This window comes from Cavia porcellus, unplaced genomic scaffold, assembly GCF_034190915.1.
Source record: "Cavia porcellus strain 051 isolate PalLab524CR breed Dunkin Hartley unplaced genomic scaffold, mCavPor4.1 scaffold_8, whole genome shotgun sequence".
In the NCBI taxonomy this organism is placed as follows: Eukaryota; Metazoa; Chordata; class Mammalia; order Rodentia; family Caviidae; genus Cavia; species Cavia porcellus.
In genome coordinates this window covers 84091937-84114151 of record NW_026947491.1, presented here as the reverse complement: position 1 = coordinate 84114151, position 22215 = coordinate 84091937, and the positions used below count along the sequence as shown (strand labels likewise).

The 22215-nt window shown below is 44.2% G+C and overlaps 1 protein-coding gene across 3 annotated transcripts in view; it reads right to left on the bottom strand.

The window, feature by feature from the left end:
- The window catches only part of Plxnc1 (plexin C1), a 140441-nt gene that overhangs the window by 55464 nt on the left and 62762 nt on the right, over nt 1-22215 (bottom strand). For all 3 annotated transcript variants that reach the window (XM_003476281.5, XM_063255304.1, XM_063255305.1), the window contains exons 6-12: nt 20980-21127; nt 16905-16992; nt 14788-14890; nt 14352-14447; nt 5317-5456; nt 2536-2715; nt 413-500 (exon numbers count right to left, since the gene is read on the bottom strand). In XM_003476281.5, coding sequence (XP_003476329.1) covers nt 413-500; nt 2536-2715; nt 5317-5456; nt 14352-14447; nt 14788-14890; nt 16905-16992; nt 20980-21127 — 843 coding nt within the window. The remainder of the gene's footprint in view (nt 1-412; nt 501-2535; nt 2716-5316; nt 5457-14351; nt 14448-14787; nt 14891-16904; nt 16993-20979; nt 21128-22215) is intronic.

Genomic DNA, 22215 nt, shown 5'->3' with positions numbered 1-22215 from the left:
CGGGGTCCCAGCTCCTTGATGGGAACATCACTGCTCACTCTTCAGAGCAACACAGCTCCTCGCTCACACCTCGACCATGCGCGGAGCTTTCTTACACATATTCATAAGCATTGTCTCATTACAGCCACTCTCCGCAAATCACACACGCAGACACTGGCAGGTCTTGTCATACCAAGTACATGTCTCTTTTCCTCTGCGCGGCAACCCGAAATAGGCAACCGCAAGTGTCTTTGTTGTTCAGTTACAGCGCAGCTAGTATCACACCGTGAGTAAATTTGTAAAAAGGTAAATTTAAAACATTTACAACACCAAAGCGGTAGAAATGAGAAATAGCCCCAGCACGATTTAGCATGCAATGAAAACAAAATCAGCACTGAAAAGAGCTTCGATCGCATAGCATCTGAAGACTTACGTTTATGTTTTCTTTTAACTCCTGTGAAATGATTAAGCTGTCAATTACATCAAAATTTCTGCCCTTGATTGTTATATTTTGACCACCACTGCAAGACAAAAAGCAACAGCAAGGGTAAACGGACAGGCATTTTGCATTTGGAACAAAACTGTCAGCTGATCCACATGTAATATTAAACAGTAATGTTTCAGAGGAAATTAACTAATTTTAATTTCAAACATATGACAATCTAAGGAGTTTTTATGGACACTGACCACAAATTCATGGTTTTAAGACACATCAGTATAAAACTTCAGGTTTTAATTCCCATTCCCCGGGGAAAATTCCCATTTTAATTTTAGGAAAATGCCCACATTCTCTAATAGAATTTGAGCTCCATTGTACCATTTTGCCATATATAATCCGATCACCTGTACCTTGACAAGCATTCCCTGAGTGGAATTTTGTTTGCTGTAATCTATATGAAGATTCTTTAATCTTAGCAATTTTCAAAATCACACTCCTCCCAATCTACCAATTATATTTTATTTTTGGGACACTGGGAACACTTTGGAAGAGGTAAGATTACAAATGATGTTAAAAGAATAAATGCCTCTTTGGGAAACCATATACATAATAGTTAAAGGGGGCTCCGTTTATCTCACCAAAACCAAGCCAAACGGCTTCACATCTTCTTAGTGTATTGTTTGATAAAAGCAAAGTGGTTACAGTGTGTGAAATGAACAGCTGTCAACAGTTTCAGCTGGCCATGGGTCCCTGTCCCCTGAGGCCACCAAACAAGTGTCCTGGGGAACAGAGTCTGGGTATGTCAGGCCCAACAGCTGGCCGAGCCCTTGGGGATCAGAGCAGTGGGAGGGTGCCAGCAGACCAGTTTGTGTACCACAGAGAAGACCCTGGACCCCAGCCCACCAGCTGCAAGGGGCTGGGTCAAGACGGGCTCCTGCCAAGCTACTACGTGCGTGAAGACCAAGCCATGTGTGTTCTCTGGGCACCAGGCTGGACAGCCCCACTCTTGCCCCAAGTACAAACACCTGGAAGCAACCAAGAGACACAGGTTGAGGGTGTCACAGGTAACAGGGAAGTAAGTCACTGCTCCTTATATCACAGCAGGACAACAGTATGGAGACGCAACTTTGAGCACTAAACTGTCCTGTTGCTGGAACCCGCTCCATGCCTCAGTTTGCCATCAGCAAACCAAGGACAGTGCTAAGAAGAAACCAGCCCTGGTGACGCCCTGATGGCAGACTTACAGCTCCAGATGTGGGAGAAAGCAGGTTTCTGAAGCCCTTCAATCTGGTGCTCTGTCACAGCAGCCACGGCAGACTAACAAAACCAGCTCTCTCTCAGTCTTAAATAAGAACCTCAGGAGTGAAGTCTTTTCTCCCGACTCCAAAGCCTGATGGCTAGTTTTATCAAGAGAGTCCTTGAAGAGCTGGGAGTTTAGCTCAGTAGCATAAGCACCTTCCTGGCAAGCGTAAGGTTGTGAGTTCAATCCCCATACCAAAAAAAGAGAGAGAGAGTACTTTGAAAATTAGCTTCAGGCTCTGTTAGATGAATAGAATCTCTTTAGGGCAGTATTACAAAATTTAAATGTGAATTTTAAATGTGATAAGGGCAGGATTGTTTTTTTGCTCCTTAAGGGTTCACCTGGAGAGTTCATTTTGGAACTTCCATCTCTCACCAAGGGAGATTCTTTGACACATAGATGTTGCCTTTCCTGTGATATCTATGAATACTTTTCCCAAAGCATTCAAAACAGCTGACTCTAAAGTCTATAAACTGAAACATGTAAGAAAGGACCCTTATCATTAGCAGCAGTGACACATGCTTAAGAAGGTCATAAATTTGTGACAGAAACCTAGGCTAAGAATAGTTACTGTGGTTGAACAAACATTTGAGCTGTGAGTTTCCTGGCAGCCATGGCTAACAGAAAAACAGGATGTGTCCACAGCACGGACGACAACAGGAACAACCAGCTCGTCAGGTAGGCCTTTCTCTAGGAAAAAAATCTTGCCAGGGCCTAGAAATCCAAATATGGCCACCATTTGTGCATTTGTCTGCAGGAAATCGTGAGCTTTATGGTCCCTGCTCCAGAGGTGGGAAACAGCAGATCTAGACGGTACCTGATCCAGGTGGTGGCAGGAAATACATGGGAGCAGCGTGGCAGAGCGATGTAGGCCAGCGCTCCCGCCGAGGAGCAGTTCCCACCGTCGAACTGGATGCACACGTCCTTCATTTCTTTTCGGCTCGATGGAAGAGAAAATTTCATGTGGGTGTCATTCAGCACATGGCTAACATGTATCCTAGAAAGGGGAGAGGAGGGACTCTTACATGACACGCACACTTAGCACAGCTGATTGCTCAAGGTGACAGCTCGTGGATTGCACTTGAACCGGGACTCCACTTGCAGAGCAGCTGCAGCTGCGGGCAGCTACTGATAGCTATTTACCCAGCTGGGGTAAATGTGGGCTGGGTTCCTCTTTCTTTTGTGCATTTTTATCATTTTATTTGCATCTCCCTTCGAAGTGGGGGAGGAAGGAGGGATTACCATTGGCCTTTAGAAAGCCAAACGCGCGGTGAACGTGGGATGGGAATCATGGAATGGGTATGACACTTAGAAATGATGGTTAACTTTGGGGAGGATGGTGACACCGCTCCTATTAGCAGCGTATGCGGAAGTATTTATGAGCCACGCGGCTGGGATGTACTTTTAAGAAAGTTCAGCGGCTAAGCTCATATGCTTACCCTCTCCCACCCAAAGCAGATCCAAGAGGCAAAACGCGATGGAGAAAATGCGGATGCATTTGGAAACTTGGTAAAGAGGGTCACTGTGCCCTTCTCTTGTCTAGGTCTGAACATTTTCGTAATCAAGGCTTTAAATAAAAAAGTCCTAGGCAACCACTAGGAAGGTGGAACTCAACCCAGCCAGGGGCAGACAGGCGTGGGAACAGTGTCTTTCCGAGAGCATGAGGGTCTCAGATTCAGGCTAAGCTGCCTCCCAGGAGCCTCCAGACCGGGGATTGGGCGGGATGGTGCTGGGTGCTCCTGACACCCAGAGGAGCCGCCCTCAATGCCTGTCTGGAGTTACAGGAGAGCTTTCCACAACACTCCCTGGGTCCTCTGTGCATCTAATTATCTTAATTATCCATAATCCAATCCAATCCATAATCCATAATCCATATCCATAATCCAATCGATTATGACTTCTTAAAGGCTATGTGCATGATTATTAACACTACTACACCTTACAAGGAGCTAAATGCAAACAGTGAGTTGATGCTTATCCTACTTCAGATGCATATTTTAAGGTTCCTACTCTGAGTGCAGCTCTAGGAAGTTCATTGTCGAATGGCTGCTTGTTAGAATCTAAACTTGTTTTTAAGTTTTAGTAGGAGAGAGGTGGAGATGTAGGTCAGTTTCCTACTGTACTTGCACTTTTCTTTTCAAAATAAATACACATTTAAAAAATACTATAATAAAAGAGTCTGGGACAATGGCATGGGCTTGGGTAAAGGATTAACTGGGAATCATGTTGACTGCTCTCATGCGCTTGGGTTCACTACACAGATGGGGTTACCGAAACGCTCCCCACAGACAGGTCTCTTAGTCATTTAATTTAATAACTGCGATATCTCAAGACACATTCGGAATGGAAATGAGAGCATAAAGAGTCAGAAACAGGTTAATGCTCTGAAAACGACTTATTTTCCAGTGAAGCTGATTGCCTTTCAGCGAACACACAGGTGTCTAACTTCGCAGATTTCACTATACAGAATGAAGGATTTTTGCAATAAGGTATTTAGCCAGGATAAATGGCACAAAAATACCCAGGTTGCATAGATACTGCCTCTAATGTGTGCCTGATGGTTCTGGGATGGAGCCGAACAGAGGAAAGCCAGCAACGAGCCGCTTTTCTCATCCAGATCACAGATATCCCAGATTCACTGCTGGAAGCAGAGGGGGTGGCAGTGGTGTGTGGCAAGTGAATTAGAACAGAAAATTCGGTAAATAAGCATGGCAGATTAGAGTGCTGTCCAAATCTGTTTTAGTCATTAAAAGCCCAAACATCACGCTTCAGCAGGTTGTCTTAAATGTATTTCTAGGATGACAATAAGCTCAGTATTCTACTTCATGGAGACAACAACATCTTTTCCTTCAAATTAGCACAAACTTATAAAAATTAACAAGCAGAAAACTCAAATTGTCTTTTGTGTTATTATTATGTCTCCTTTTTTTTTTTTTCCCCTGCAGTGGGGGTCAGGACCATATGCACAAGAAGATAAGTCAGAAACTGAAATTTTGGCTCAATTTCATTAACTGGATAAAAGGAAATCACAGAGATCATAATGTTCAAGGGCACCCTGGCTGAAGAATTATGTTTGGGGTGTTTTGTTCCTTTACTGCTAATCTTTGTATTGGTGATTTCATTATTTGAGACTGAAACCAAACCAGTAGAGAGAAAGAAAGCTACAAAGAATGAAATTTCCAAAATAGATTTGAAATTTTCTTTTTTTCAACTTCGGGATGCATATTGGAAAAGTTCCTCCATAAAATTCTGCATCGAATTCCAAGGTATACAAATATTTTTCTAAGCATATCTTCTCAATCATGTTTGTTAGTCTCTATGCATAATTTTGATGGTGAAAATGAATTCAGGCTCCAAACAAGGAATATCTTGAAATTACTGCTTACTGAGATCTTGAGGGGAGAGTAGGTAACAGAAGGCAGATTCTCTTACAATGAGCTTCCAATTTTACTTTGTGGAATTTTGTTGCAACAAATACACTAAGTGGCCCTCTATCATGCATTGAATCATCTGACTCCAGAAAGGGTCTGATCATGCTGACATCTCTTTGGCATTGGTTTCAGATTACTGAGGATCAATTATTAGTATTTCAACTCACACATCCTTATCACAAGTGCTGGTTCCTTTCAGGATCATCGTGATGTTCGACGCCCGGGTGAAGTTTGCTCCTGTAACTATTACGTTACTTTTCCCTAAGGTCGATATTTTCTGTGGTTCAATGGCCTTAATGTAGAAGACCTATTGGAAATAAAAGATTAAAACACAAGATCAAAGCTACGAAATGGCATTATTCCAAAACACACTCTGTTGACGTGCTGTAGTTTGAAGAAATCACTGGGAAATTACAACATTTTGCAAACACAAGCAGACAGTGTTTAATGAAATCAATGAATTCAAGGAAGAGTGTTGAAGATTCACGTCTCTCAACATGCGACAGCATGAGGTCAAACCAATTAGTCTTTGTCTCACAAGACAGTTGCAAATGCAGTTGAGGAGCCGGATGTTCTGGCTGAGGGGTGAGGAACACTGGGGTTTAGGAACAGCTTGCTGTGCTACTGCTGTGGGAGGCTCCCTCCATAAGCAAAAGATGACTGGAGGCCAGCAAGACTTGGCATCACACCAAAACAAATGTCACCCTCGATAAATTTTATGCCCCAAAAAGTAGTTTGTATTTTTTTTTTGTTTCATTCATTTAGGTTCCTTGAATGAAGGCTCACGCTGCAGAGAACAGACCTCATGAAATCATTAGTTCTACCACTTCATACCAATGAGGTGGGCACCTAAACCACGGTGACCAACCATGTCTTCTCCATGATTTGCAAATATGGCAAGTACTTCCTTGCTACTCAGTAACAGGCCTTATCAGGACTGCAGTCGAGAATATAAAAGTGATTACAATGCGATATGTATATACCAATTCCCCAAGATGAATGTAATTGCTCTATCACACCCCCCCCACAGAAGTGTCCCTCCAGAGTCACGTGATGTCTGCTTCCTATCACATAGACAAATGTCTCCTTACTTCCCCATTTGCAATGTCTAGTCAAATTCCCTTAAAAAAGAAAAACCCCGAAGCTCTGTATTTGAGGGCAAGAGTCACTTTCCCTCTTCAAACAAAACAAAACAATCCTGTCTTTCACTTAGGTCCTTTGGAAGCCCATATATTTATTGAAATCATTTTGGTGTTCTTTTGTAGGACATTTCCACAAATCTGTATTATTTTACAGTTTAGGGACCACAACCAAGATGGAAGATATTAAGATCTTGGCTGAGGTAAGCATAGCAGATCTCAGCTCGAATGAATGACACACTCTTGGTATTTGAAATGACCCAAGGTCCGGAGATATGCGACCATGGGATCTCTACACCGGAAATGCTGAGAGTACCTACTGGGAGGACAAAGTCTGGGAAGATCCTGAGCCCTGTAAGAGCTTCCGCTGCGATGTCCAGCTGCCTAACAGCTGCATCTTGAGGCAAATGAGCATTCTCTGCCTAACGCGCCTCAGGACGGCCTTGCTGGGCCGCCCACCCTGCGGCACCGGGGAGCTTTCCTGTGCCTTCACACACACAGACGCTGTATGGTGTGGCGGTCACCCTTGCCCATTACTGCTATGGATTGGTAGATTCATCATTACTGGCATCACAGCAATGACATAAGGTGACAGGGAACTGATTTCGGTGGCAGCATTTATTTTAATCACTTTGTAAAGGCCTATAGCCCTGTATTTATTGAATCACCAAGGACCCAAAAGGGTCACTTTAATTATTCTGTTCTACTTGACTGCATTTTGTGGGGGAAACGCGATCTGCTAGAGTGGTACTTGGGACGGGGATTAGCGACGACTTCAAGCTAAATCCCTGGCAAATGTCAAGTGTGTGTCATATGGTGAGAGGCTTACTCTGTCCTCTTGTGTGGTGACAGACAAGTGTGCAAGCATTTATTGAGCATCTACAGGGTCCTTAGGATGATACTAGATGTGGCAGAGGACATGTGATGGATGTGTGTGTCCATATTTTTGTAGGGCCCACGAAAAACAAATGTCCAAAAGAGAATAATAACTCATGACAAATGAAAACACATGAAATCCAGATTTCAGTGTCCACGAATTCTTATTTGTGTACTGTCACCGGCTACTTTCACATTATTATACTTCAGCAGAGCCCATGCCGCCGCAAAGCCCACAGCATTTATAGTCCTTTTTTTGTAGAAAACACTAACCAACCCTTGCTCTAGGAGGTCTCTGTCTTGCTAGGGAGGCAAGATACACTCTTTGAAACGTAAACCTCAACGCAGATTACACTGATAGGCAAGTCCGCTACCACTTGGCTTTCCTTCTTGCTAGGTGGCCTCTCCATTTCTTAGGTTTATGCCGTGGCTGTCAGTGGGAGTGAGCTGCAAACTGGCCGAGTACACGCTACTGCTGTACTCGTGGTGGAAGATAAACACAGCCTGAGAATTAATGAAAAACAGATTTTTAGGGGAGTTATGTTTTGCTCCTTAAATGGCTCTCCAAACACCATCTGAGGACCTGCCACGTTGCCTTATTAACTTTTTATTTCCCCCTGAGTAGAGACAGCCTTGCTACTTGAAAAAGGATTTCATTTTAAAGCCACATTGTTTAGAGGAGTTCCCATTGGCCATCTAGGATAGAATCCAGCCTGCTATCTCATAAAAGCAGATGCTCACAGTCTGTTTTCAAAGAGGTCAGATTAGCTGTTACTTGTTTGCTGCTGAGATTTCTCCTAATCCTAATAAGTGAGCTGAAGAGCTACCAAGAAGATCCCCCTAAATAAACAGCGCAAGGATCCAAGGAAATGTAAAAGAATTGAAAAGATAGGTCAGTTAAATGGCTGTGACGATTCTTAGAAATTAAGGTTTTCTGTATTTGCTAATACATAAAAGCCAGTAAATACGGAAAAGGAAAGAAAGGCCTTCCAAAAGTGTGCTCCATACTCTAGATATGTTTTTATATTTTAATCAAGAGTTAATTCACAAATGTCACCGGCTACTTTCACATTATTATACAAGTGTTATTATGACAAGTAGGCAGTCCAACAAGGGTTAAATTACCCACAGAAGGGGTTAATTTAAAAACAGAATTGAGCTTGATATAAAGAGGATTTCTCACAGCTCAGCAGTGAGATACTCCTGCCAATAGCCAAGGATTTACATAGGCCAAATGAAATCACCCTTGTGTGTATCCATCAGGGCCCTAGGTTGCCCAGCAAGCAACCTCGGAAGAGTTCATTTCCTGTTAGTTACATTTTAAAGACTCAAGAGTTATTTTTAAATGGGGTCACCGATGTAAATTATTTAATAAAGTACTCTGAGGTCTGGTCTCCTGTGAATTTAAATCACTTCCTGTTTTATATAAGAAAGTATACTGCAAATGGGTTAAGTAGGTAATTTATAGTATGCTCAGTTATTTTTATGTTTTTAATTTTCAAAACTAAGTCATGACAAGATATTGGCAATAGCACAACCACTTAGAAACAGTTAGCTTTGAAAAGGTCTAAAAGGATTACCCTGACAGTTAAGAGTATCTTTTGTGAAGTCTGACATCAACCCAATTCAAATTACTGTGACAATAATGGAGAAAATATTGATATGATTGAAAAGAATATTGGAAAGAGGTGCCTTAGGAAGACTCAGTTTATTAAGACCAAATTGTACTCTATTAATCTTCTAGAAAAAAATCTGAATATAGCCAAGCTCTCTGTAGGCCTGGACCTGCCTGAATCAACACTTGGTAAAACATCGCTCAGATTTTCACTTGTGAAATTAGTTCAAACAGGACTGGATAAAAAGTCATGGATTCCAAACCAGCTGGAAATCTGAAACCAAAGGATATAAGAGAGATGAAAGGCAGCACAATTAATTAAAAGAAAGTGTCCTGTAGGGCCCTACAGGGGTGAGTATTTGGTTCAGAATTATTTAACATCTTTATTAATGACACAGAAGAGGATAGAAGTAATGTATTAATAAAATGTATAAATTGAGCACGGTGGGAGCCAGCAGCACAAAAGTGGAAAGAAGAGGTGAGATAGGGAAGGAAAATAGTAAAATATAGTTCTGTCGAAGAAAAAGTACATTTCCACAGAACAAAAAGTGATCTGTTATTCAGTGCCCCCTGCAAAGCCCCTTCATAGGTGCCCCGGTACAGGCCCTGGGGAGCTGAGAATGTCACTTCCAGGTGGTCCTGGGGACCGTCGAGCACTCACAGTACTCCTGGACACTGAGGGGAGATGTCCAGGGAGAAGGCAAATGTCCACCAGTGAGCAGAGAGGCCCAGTTCCGCCTCTCCGAACGAGGGACCCTGAGGCAGGGCTGTCCCTCCCCACGTCTGTGGCAAGCGTTGGCAGCCTGGTGCCCAGAGAGGCCAACGTTCATTTCCTCCCTTTGGACAGGCAGCACCAATGTGATGTGGCTTAACACTTATTTCTACCCAGCTTAGATCAGATCATGCACAGCAGTGGTTAAAACTGTGAATGTGTGAGTCAGACTGCTGGGTTTAAATCTCTTTTCTATCACTTAGCATCTACTTATTTTTTCTAACCCCAAATTTCCACGTCAACAAAATGGGGGGAAAGTCCACTGTGAATGGCTGTGAGCTCCGGACATAGCAAGGGCTCAACAAATGTTTGTTCAGGTTAGGACATTCTGGTGTGCTTCCTGGGTCTTTTCTGTTGCATGTATTCAACTCTTTGATGAAATGTTATCTTGCTTCCTCTAGAACATTCTGTCTTACACAAACATAAGCTCTACCAGGGCACACATCATACCTGCTTGTCTGAGCATACAGTAGTTGCTCAAACAGCATTCTGTTTTTGGAGTCAGGGTCTCATTATGTGTTCAGACCGCCTAGAACTCGTGATCATCCTTCTGTCTCAAGTGCTGAGATTACAACCATCGACCTTTACACTGAGCTCAACAAACAATTTTTAATGGATTAAATGAATGTTTGGAAGTGAATCCTAAACTTCTAGCACAGGACTAGACGCATAGAAGCTATTCAAAAAGTTGTGTGTTCAACTTAATTTCTCTTCTGCAGGAGCCCCTCTGGGCTGTCTGTGAGAGATTAAAATGACATTCAAAAGTGATGGAGGAGGAGAAGGGAAGGTGTGAGGGAGAAAGAACAATCTGTAAATTCCTGCAGAGCAGGAGTCATGGTTAATCTCCGCCCTACAGTGATGAGTGTGTTATGGGGATTAAAAACATCAGCAGGGTACCATAGCACAGATTGTCATGATGCTCCCTTGAAAGCAGGAAAGGGAGAGAGCTGGGCCTGGGTACCAGCAGGTGAAGGCAGAATGGTGGGAAAAGTGGTTGGGCAGGGCCACGGGGCCAGTGGTGGAGAGTGAGAGAGGGAGGGAAGGTTGGAAGGAGGGAAGGAAGGAGGGAGAAGGGGAGATGCAGCTTCATAGCCCAAAGTACTACTCTTCCTAGATAAGACTTGGAGTTGAGTTTCTTTTCCTCTTTTGGTTAGTTTTCCTTGATACAGCTCCTCTGACAAATGCTTCCAGGTCAGGGCATGTGGTGGGTCGAACCTGGAACTCTACTTCTAAGTTGACACAACCTTGGATGAGAAAGTCCATTCATTTAAACTAATGTGTTGAGTAGGAGTGCATTGCCACTGAAGAATAAAGCACAATCCCGCTGAGGGGTGGCAGGCACAGCGCTGTACGTGCAGGCACCCAGGCTCCTTTCAACCCTGTGCGCTGTCCATTCCTGCGCCCTCTCTTCCAGCCACGTTGATGGAGCGAGGGTTTCCTGTGAAGTGTGCTGGGATTCTCTGATCTACCAGTCTTCAGCGTCTGCTGGCTTCTTTGCTTAGATACCCGTTCCACTGTCTCCATGCTTCTGGATGCTTCTCCTCCCTCAGAGATGAGCTCAAATGCCACCTCCATCAACCCATCCACCCATCGATCAAAGGCTTAGGCAAGCACACTGATTAAGTGTGTCACACTGCCAGGCACTGGGCTTAAATAAACAGGGAGGACTGGGATAAGGCCCTGGGGACAGAGAAGCTCTCTGGTCTGTGTTCCTCCAGGTGCTAAACCCGTATTAACATTTCTTGCTTTGTTACCCATGCACTCATGGATAAGCTTCTTGAGACTGACAGCCAGACAGGTACTCGGTCATCTGTGTCTTCCATGTGGGATCCCCAGGGCTCAGTATAATGGCATCTCTGATCCCATACATGCTCCATAAACGCCTGCGGGAGAACCAACCCAAGTTCAGGACCACAGAGCCAGGAGGTCCCTGCATGTTCCTAGTACGCAGCACTGGAAGTGTGGTGTGGTCCAGGATGCATTAAAGGACAGCTCTCAGTGGCTGCTCTGCTGGGAACAGGGACGAACAGGTAGAGTGCTCCGTTCACAGCTGACATGAAGACCCCAAATGGAAACCAAAGTGTTATACACATTTTACATGACAAAAGACATCAGTGTTTCACAGAGCACAAGAAATCCCTCCTGAGACGAGCAGCACTCCATTCCCTGTAGCCCAAACTGATATTCTGCTTTGAGTCACACACTGGAAGAAAACGTTTTGGTATGAATCAAATGTCACTCTCCAGACTTAGAACGGTGATCCGCAGAGAAGCCCAGCAGAGCGGACTGGGCTTGGCCACGTCTCAGCCTCCTCCTTCTCACTTGGTGACCCTACTTCTTTGAACCACATACAGTGAGAAGTTCAAAAGGTACCGGAAGGCACAAGACAGGAAGCCAAGATGCTGTAACTAATATCTTTTTTTGTTTCTTTAAAATAAAAGAAGTTTACAGAGCTATTGCCTGAACCATTACTTGGTAATAAAGAGAAACAAGTTCTTGATACATAAAAGAATTTGGATGCATTTTCATACAATGACATCCTATAGCACCCTCCATCAATGTGCATAATTTGAATGGTTTCATGCACTGATTAAAAACTAATTTTAAAAGTTAAGTCTCCAAAAGGGTATATCTGGATGATTCCATGTATAGCCAATTCTTGAAATAACAGAATTATAGAAAAGGAGAACAGATTAGATATTAGGGTTAGGGAGTGGGTGGGAGGAAGTGGGCGGGGCTACCAGAGGGCAGTGCAGCCCCCCTCCCCCCCTGCAGGCAGGCGCAGGCGTGATGGCCTGCTGGGTCTTGACAGTTGATAGTGTCTGTATCTTTGTGCTATTGTTTGCAGGATGTTACTTTGTTATTTTGGGAGAAAACCAGGTAAAGGCTTTATGCATTTTTTTTCCTTAAAACTATATGTGAATCTACAATTATCTGAAAACTGAAAGTTTAATTTTATCTAAAACAATCCTCAAAAAGAACAAAGTTGTGCATGCCTGTAAATTCCAGTACTCTGGGGACTGAGAAAGGAGAACTGTTGTGAGCTTGAGGCCAGTCTGGGCTACACAGTGAGATGAAATAAATAAATAAATAAATGTAGAATTACAATATGATCCAGCAACTTCCACTGGGTTCAGTGCCAAAAGAATTGAAAACAGGGTCTTGAAGACATAGTTGTACAACCACATTCACACCAGCATTATTTCTTGGATCTAAAACAGGGAAGCAACCCTGGATACCATGGACAGATGAATGGATAAACTAGACGTGGTGTGTGTTTATATCGGAACATTGTTCAGCCCTAATAAAGGAAGGGAATTCTGACTCTTGCTACAACATGGATGAAACTCGGGGACATTATGTTAAGCACAATAAGCCAGTCACAAAAAGATAAATACTGACTCTGCTTCCTTGAGGTGATCTTAGTAGTGAAATTCACAAAGACAGAAAATAGAATGGCAGTTACCCGGGGCTGGGGGGAAAGGAGGATGGAGAGTTATTTCCTGAGTGCAGGGTTTCAGTTTCGCAGGATGTGGAGTGTTCTGGAGACAGGTTGCACAAGCCCGTGACTGTAATTAGCACTACTGAATGGTATACTTAAAAATAGTGAACGTCGCCAAGGTTCTGTGCTTTTTACCAAAACCAAAAATAACAGCAAAGTTTAATTGGAAGAAAAAGCCACTGTCTTCTTGATCCACATCCCTGTCACCACTTCTTAGTTTTACAAACTGATGGGAAGAGAAAGGTAGCCCATCATTTAATTAAACCACAGAGACTTTCAAAGTCCAGAGATATTGGCACATCAAGCTTTTCTAATGCTTTAATTAACTGCATAATCCATTTGAATTCACGTTCCCTCTGCCTGTTACTTAATTCACCTAAAGTTACTAACAACTTTTCAGTAATGATTAAAAACGTGCTACTTATTTATATTGGCACTTGACCTTAATAGCTGCAAATGGCTAAGTCAAAGCTGCAGATTAGTCATGAAATAGGAAACAGAGCCTTTTTGGGTGCTTTTAATGCTGTTGTTTTTAATTTGCCTGATCCTGCCAGACTTCAAGGTTAATGAGAGCAGGAACTCGTCCTCTTTCTGTTTGTTTTTTACCATGGATAGATGCACGAGAACTTTTGCTCACTGACTGAAGCCAGCACTTAGCTGTGCTCTGAACACATACGTCCTGCCAGAAATGTTTAACAGCCCCTACTTTGCGAACATGACAGACACGTTGAGTTCACTGATCTGGAAGAAAATAAAGAGAAATTCCCAACCAAATTTCATGAAAAAGCACCACTTTTGAAAAAGAAAGAGAAACACACATTTTATAACAACTCTGTTTTAGCATCGTTAACTATTGGCTTGATCTTATCTATAAAGCAAAACAACAAGACAAAATCCATGATTTAATTCAGGATCTTTGGTGCTTTTCATAAAGCCCTGTTCACACAGGCAATCCCAGAGCTGCAATCGTCTTTGGTTCAAATCGAATTCCCCTAAGGCTGCGCCCTCTGCTTTCTCCTAACTCTCCTCCAATAAGTCCCAAAGTCACCTTTACGATTTGAGCCCTATGGACCCACATCATTTTTCATAATTACAGAGTTTTAATTTCTGTAAGTGAGTGTGAGCCTTTGATATATTGAGCCAATTAAGTGAAACTTGGTTAAAACCCAACGGGGAAATAAAGGGAATTTTGGCAGTAAGTAAAACAGAGAATTTTTAAAAGGAACCCAACATAGTGGCAGTTGTCACTGTCATCAAAAAGGGATGTTTTCATTATCAACTCAAAAACAGGGTTGGACCTGTAGACTGGGATTGGTTCTGTTACTCTTCGTCTCCCTGAATTTTCCTCCTCCAGAGGTCTTGGATGGTTTCTCCGCAGCGATGTGACAGAACTCCTGAAATAAACAGAGAATATCGTTTTAACTCCACGTAGGTGTGGGCGGGAAATTCAAAGCGTGAAACAAACACAAATGGTGTTAGTGTATGCCTGTAATCCCAACACTCGGGAGGCTGAGGCAGGATGATCACTGTGAGTTTGAGGCCTGCCTGGATTACATAGAGAGTTCAGGGCAAGCCTGAACTACAGAGTGTGACCCTGTCTCAAAAAACAAAACAAAACAAAACAAAAACCCCATCAAAACCGCAAAACAAACACACACACACACACACAAAGGCAAGCTGGACACAAACATTTATTTTTGGTTAAACCTCATAACAGCAAAAGTGTCTCTTTACCTGGTTTCTTTCATAATCAACAGGGTCACAGAAGGTGAAGGGGTGGATACACTTCCTGTCCCGTTTACACCAAGCACAGCCAGTTCCAGTGCACACTGAGCATCTGGGAACATGGAAAACCAACTTAATTCCCACATTTAAAAAAACCTTTCTTATCTTTTTTTTTTTTTTTTTTTGGCGGGGGTGGGTACTGGGAACGGAACTTAGGACCTCATGCTTACCAGGCAGGTGCTTTGATGCTGAGCTACATTCTGGCCCCCCACATTTTTAGGGAACTATTCATATCCTAGAATTTCCCTCTGTCATGCAGTGTGCAAGTACTGAAAAGAATTTTAAAAACAATCCCCAGACAGACTGGGAAGAACAAGGCAAAGAAAACAGCACTTTGAGGCTGGGCATGGAGCAAGACTTTGTGTCCAGCTCTGGGGTGCCCTTGGGGTTGATGGACCAGCATCCCATCTGCAGGGGTGTTGCCATGGCAACCTGAAGCTAGGGTCACCTGCTGGTCTGGAGACAACACAGACTCACTGAATCTGCTTCTGAATCCAGCTGTGCTACTGGTCACCCTCAGGTAAGTGCCTGGGGGGACGGGCCCACTCTCTCCACTGCCCCCTCCCCACCGGGTCAGCCAGTCCCGATCACTGGAGCAGCCAGCTCCGCCAACTGCCTGGGAAATGGGAGACACAAAGTGCAATCTGGCAGACAGAGGAAATGAGGCGCTTGTGTTTGCTTTATAACCAAATTAAGGAAGAATTGTATCTACCGATCAAGTAATCTACCACGCATGGATGACCGTGGAGGGCTTGAAAAGCTTTCGTTAGAATAGCTGCAGTCAAGGAAGAAATGATAGAAGGAAAATCGGGATGGCCTGCAAATGTGGCCAAAAGAGGCCAGAGGAAGGCTCTGCCGAGGACAGCAAGGCGCAGGAGCGAGCCCAGGTGATGGGACCAGCCTGTGCCGCCTGAACAGAGTGGGAACAGATTGTGATTGGAGCTCCTCTGGTCCCTCAGGCAGGATTAATGTACCGCACACTTTGCAAACAGGAAACGGCTTCCTGGGAGAATGCTCATTCTCTGGGGGACACTAGGACTGAGGTCTGAGACTCAGTTTCCTAGTGAGTGACACAGGACAAGTTACTCCCTTTCATCTGGCCTCTAAAACTGCCCACAGGGGAGCTACAGTTTTTAAAGGCTCTCTTAGAGCTATAAAATTCTATTTAATTACCCCCGCCCCTCTCCCTATTTTCTGGACTTCTGAGGCTTTCTGTATCAAGATTTGACTTTTCTCCCCTAATTAATTCTGTTTCTTAGAAATCACTGGCCCCAGCGGCTCTCCAATGCAGTCTAAAGTCTGAATTCACTTTTTCAGTAGAAACACTGGCTCCTGGGCCAGGCAGAAAGCTCACATTTAGAGCTTACAGAGTGGGTCATCAAGGCACAGTGAATTGCTAATCACAGCTTCCTGTTGTTCTCATGGGGCATTCAGGGTGCCAGCTTCCAACCACAAGGTCCGAACTCTGGTAAGTATTTCCTGCCTTCTCTGTGCTTCAGAAGCCAGGCCTGAGGCGAGGCCCTAATCCAGGGGCACCCACTCCCTGAGGCTAAGGTGGTTAGCAGACCGCAGAGGATTTGGTTGGTTCAGTGGTAGAGTGCTTGCCTAGACCCTGGATTCCATCCCTAGCACCATGAAAATCAATCAGTCGATCAATTGATCCACCAAAGAGGGCACAATGAACATGTCCTTTTGGCAAAGGAGACTTTATCTTGTGCCTTGAGGTTTATTTTCTGACCCACAGGGTCAGGCTTCCTGGTTCTGGATGCCTCTCTGATCCGGGGAGATCTAATAGCGAGTGACCCTTCTTCTAGTCTCACTTGAAATCTCCTGGCCTGGGGAAAACACACTTCCTTGTTGACCAAGCGCTCAGGGCGTGTCCTCTCCTTGGTGGCTCTGAGTTACTTGCTGTTAGCTCAGTGTTTCTCTCTGTTCCTGTAGGCCACGCTGGGAAAGGCATTTGGGAAAAGTTCTACTCCCTGAAAAGATTTCTTTAGGAAATAGAGGGGTAAGGCCAATAAATTAAAACCAATGAGAGAATATTTAAATTTCAAATACAATCTTACTCTCTTAACGATGAGCAGTTGGTGAAGTTGAATCTTTGTGATAAATTCATAAAGCCGAAGGAGAATGTCACATTGACAAGTAAGACATCTGGAAGAGAGAAGGGGGTAAAGTCATCGAGGGTGGATTCCTGCCACTGCTGAGGGCAGCCTCGAATGCACGAAGAAGATAGATATATATTTTCCACTGTCCCTACATAGGGGCACGGGTGTGCCAGCTGTTCACCAGCGTTCCAGTCAGTATGTGGCTCCTTCCCCACGGGCCATTCGTGCGAGGCAGCCACCGAGCAGTGTGCAGGCCTCCGAACAGACTGAGCCCAACTCTAGCTGCAAGGCTCCCGCGAATAATCACCAGGAAAAGCCATTTTACAGCCCATTTACATCTCATACTCTCCCTGGGATCACTATCTCAGCTTGTAATTGGCCAAGACATAAGAATAAAACAAGCCACCGAGCAAGAAGTGCCCAGGATATGAAAAGCAGCAGCTAGAAAGGAAATCCCGCCCCTTTGGAAGAATCCACACTTTGCAAATGTTTACCTAGAAAACCCTAAAGTGTGGATTCCTGGAGCGGAGATGCATGATCTTCTTGGAGGAAACTGTTGTCAAATCCACGATGAGGGTTTTTTTTTTTTTAATTTGGTTTTGAAAACCTACCCACTGGTTATAAAGTCCCAAAAGAATAAAATAAGGATGAAAACTGGTAAATCAGCATCAGAGAAATGGAAAATTTCCTCTATCTCCTTATGCATTGATACTCCATCAGAGGCAGTGATTTCTGAACCTAAGTGTCTATCACAACCATTTAAGAAATTGATGAACATACAGATTCCAGGGCCACGCTGCTGCATGTTCTGACTGAGCAGGCCTGGGGTGGCTCTGGGGGTGGGGGTTGCAATGCTCTCTGAATAATAATCGTACAGAGCCAGGTTCCTGTGCTGTGGCCTGTATCAGTGTCTTTCAAATCCTGTGCTGTCCAGTGACTAGTATTAAGGAAGAAGTATTAATACTTTTCTTTCTATGAATTAAGGAGAATAGTATTTTTAAATCAAAGCCTTGACAAAATAAAAAGTTGGCCTGATTCCATGGGTATTTATTTTCTCTATCTTTCTTCCTCCCTCCCTTCCTTCCTTCCTTCCTTCCCTCCTTCCTTTCTTTCTTCCTTTCTTCTGTCTTTTCTTTCTTTTCCCCTCTTTTGCATCCCTTCCTTCCCTTTCCTTTCTTTCCTCCTCCTTTTCTTTCTGTGGCAGTAGGATTTGACCCCAGAGCCTTCACACTAGACTACACCCCAGGTCCTTTAAAAAAGAATATTTGTTTTGAGCCACGATCTCATCAGTCACTAAGTTGCCCAGGTTGGCCTCAAATTTGCCACCCCCAGGTTCCCGGAGTCCTGGGAATGCTGGCATGTACTACTTGGCCCATCCCCCCTTTAATTTTCTTACTGGAATTTTATTGGCATGTGGTTTTCAAAGTCTAAGAACGTTAACAGGCACCTCTGTACAGCAATGAGATTCAGTGTGAGGAGCAGAATCCCACACAGCATTCTGCTCACATGAAATGGGCTTCCATGAAATGATCATCTTCTGTTCTACGGACAGGAGTTTGGAGGCCTGAGCCAACCAACCTCTTCGTGGGAACATCTGATGAATGCTAGTGGGAGATGTATGTGGACACCAAGCATGGAGAGACTCCCAGTGAAAATGCATTTCTACGCAATCAACAAGTGCCCGCCCAGTGGTGACAGTCGTGGACATCATACTTTGCTGCTTCATGAGGTGTGCACAGAACATAGAAAATACCACAAGGAAATGGATATCCGTGACCTCTACTGTGTAGCGTTTTTAGTTCTGGAAGAGGTAAACAAAGACAGTAATAGGGGAACAGGCAAAGAAATGCTATTTGAGTGGCTCTCATTTCCAGGTAGTACCTGTACCAAGAACTGGTATCTGTGGAGCACCACCGAGTGCCAAATGGCCGCATGGAAGAGGTGACCTTCCTCCCTGTCTAAAGCAGAGGAAGAACAGGTTTTGGTGAAAGAAGTGAGGCCACTGGAAGGGGGCCATCGACGAGGTTTTGGCAATGGCCTTGGGCTGGCTGAGCACAGGTGGAAGGACATTCATTCGCCTGTGTAAGGGCGGGCAAGGTACTCGGGAAGGGCAGGTGAAAGGTGGATGTGATGGATGAAGTCCCTAAAGCTACCGTCAGCTTCACAAGTCAACCTCAAATGCTTCAGAAGCTTATTCTACAGGGGAGCAAGGTCTGCACTTTAACGACCAAAATGAGCCAGAGGTGCATCACAAAGGCTCCCTAAGGAGGGCAAAGTAGGAAAATCAGTGTGATTTTCCAAGGAATTTACATGTACACAGTCACCACAAGCCTAGTGACTGAGAGCTATTTGCAAGGTGAGGTCTCTCAACTGGTTCATTACATTCTCTTTTGAGGAGTAAAGAATTCAACTAAGTTTAAAAGCTGGTGTCTTCTCAAAATTCGTATGTTGGGACCTAATTCCCATTGTGATGGCATTATGAGGCGGGCCCTTCAGGAAGCGATTAAATCCTGAGGACTCCAGCCTCAGGAATGGGATTAGTGTGCTCACCAATGAAGCTGCAGGGAGCTTCCTTGTTTTTCTGTCCCCTCATGAAACTGACAATGAGCCTGCCCCAGACACTGAATCTGCCTTTGCCTTGGGTTCCCAGCGGTCAGTGTGAGTGTCTACAAACCACACTGTGTAAGCATCTTGTGATGGCAGCTCCGATGGACTCAGACCCTGGATGGCTTGAGTTCTCACCACATGACCGACCCACCTCCATTATGACCATCGCCCATGCCAGGAGGGCTCCACATGGACCTACCTCTTTCTCATCTGAGAAACTCTTGAATCCTCCATTGGTCTCCTCACCATCTCTTGAACCCACCTGCTTCCTGACAAGCCCACGCCTGCCCTCCAGCTCTCTCTCTCTCTCATTTGGATCACTGCAGTAGCTTTGCTGCTAGCTGATCTTCTGGAACTCACCCTTTCAGCCTCCCCTTCTTCTGGGTCATTCTTCCCCTACATTCATTCATTCACTAAAATCTTATTGATGGTAAATGGCTATTTGGGGCCACATGGCCTTCTACACACAGCAGTGAAGATACCTTCCCAAAGCCCCGTCCCTGCGGTGCTCAATCCCGGTAGGAGGTAACACACAACTGCACCTTTCCACAAGCCAAGCCTGGCTGAGCCTCCGCCAGCTCAGACCTCTCGCAGCTTCAGGATGGAGTCCAAGGCCCACCAGGCCCTGTTAGGTCCCTTGGTGGATGTCCTTGTAATCCATTTTCCACTCGCCCTCCCCTGTCGCCTTTCCTGTATAGATCCTCTTCTGGTTCTTACAACAAACCTTTCTTCTTTGCCATCACACAAGTTAACCTCTGCCTGGAACTCTTCCCTCTTGGCTTTGGCTCAGCTCTGCGCATCCTCCAGGCCTATTTAGACTGGTATCACTTCCTTGTTACCCCTCTCACTGTCACGTTCAGCATGGTCCTTTCCTCTGGGTTTCCCCAGAGCTCCAGTTTCCCTTCCTGTACACACACATTGTACCGAGTCGCTTATTTCTCTCCACCCTGAAAGTGTAAATACGTCCAGCAGGGGCCAGCTCTATCACTGTTGTCCCTGTAACCCTAACACCTAGCATAATGTCTGGCACACAGTACATTCTCAATACGTACTCCCTGTATGAATGAACAGACTCCAGCTGATAGAGCCCTGGTGGCAATGTTTTCTTATCTCACCTAGGAAGCTTCCTGATTTTCAGATCTCTGAGATGTCCGAGCCACTCGGGTAGAGTCAGCTCAGTGGTGTCTGACTTTACTGCTCTCCCAGCCAAGCGTCCTCCTCTGTCACTCCCCAGGGTCTCAGCTGAGAGCCAACAAATGAGGGGGAGGTGAGATCAAGACCCAGTAGGACCCAGCGGGCAGAGACTGAGGACAGCAGAGAAACAATTCAGATTCCCCATTATTTAACTTGCTTCCTTGAGCAACCTGGACGCGGCAGGTTCTCTCGCTTTCCTGACTTTCTGAAGCCACGTGAAGAGTCCACGCACCTCGGTAGCTTGGCCTGGTGAGGAGGATGCAGGTGCAGGGCTTGTTTTCCTGACTTTTCTCCTGGCAGAGCATCTGGCCGGTGTCCATGTTCTTCACCCAGCACTCCGAGAGCTTGGAAGAGAAGTGTCCCACCATAGTCACTGTGGTCTGCGGGGGAAGGAGACACAGGAGACCAGTGAGCATGCCATGGCTGGCATCTCGTGGCCTTACGCGCCTCACCTTCGGCCTGCCATAGGAAGAGCATTCTCAGAAGGCTGCAGCAAATAAACAGGCATTTTACTGGCTATTAGATTTGCCCTCCCGTGAATCACATATCCTTGCTCTTGGACTGCATTTCTGCTGTGTATTTTCCTTATCGGTTTTAAGAGCTCTGCATGGTGTAGATATTAATCCTTATCTGTCATTTTTCTGACATATATTTTCTCCTAATCTACTGTTTGTCTTATAACTTTTGTTTGTGGAAGCTCTTGCCCTTACACAGTGTGTTTTTATGTAATCAAATCCAGGTTTTCTTGTCTTGGCTATAAAGTGCTTTCAAAATTCCAGCTTACAGACAAGTATAAAACGGTTCCAATTGTTTTTTTAAGCTTATATCTTTAATCCATCTGGAATTTATTTCTATATATATTGTGAAATGAGAGTCCAATTTTATTTTTACCAGATGGTTAATCAAACATATCATAAGCATTTACTTTAAAAAAATAGAGAAAAAAGTACTGACAACTCATTTCCCCACTGAACTGATATAATCACTTTTGTCATATATGAAATTACCATATATTTGGAATCCTTTTCTAAATTGCTCTGTTCCAAAAATCTATTGATTTACTTCTATTCCAATATCAAGTTTTTACTACTGTGGCTTTAAATACATTTAACATCTGATAAGGGAAATCTCTCCTTATTTATCTTTATTTTCATAATTTTCTTGGGATTTCCTAGACATTATTCAGCCATATGAGCTTCAAAATCATTTTATCCAAAGGGGATGTGGAGACTGTGAGTCTAACGGGAATTATACCATACATCTGCATTTGTTTTAGAAAATCTATGTTCTTCTGCTTGTAAGTCTTTTCATCCCAACTCATGCTTTTATTTCTATTTGTTTCTCTTTGATCCAGGAGTTATTTAAGAGGTCATGTTCCTTAATCGCTCAGGTATTAAGATATATTTGTCTCCTCTTTATTACTTACCGTGAATGTTATTAAATAGTAAAGATGGTGTGACTCTACTTT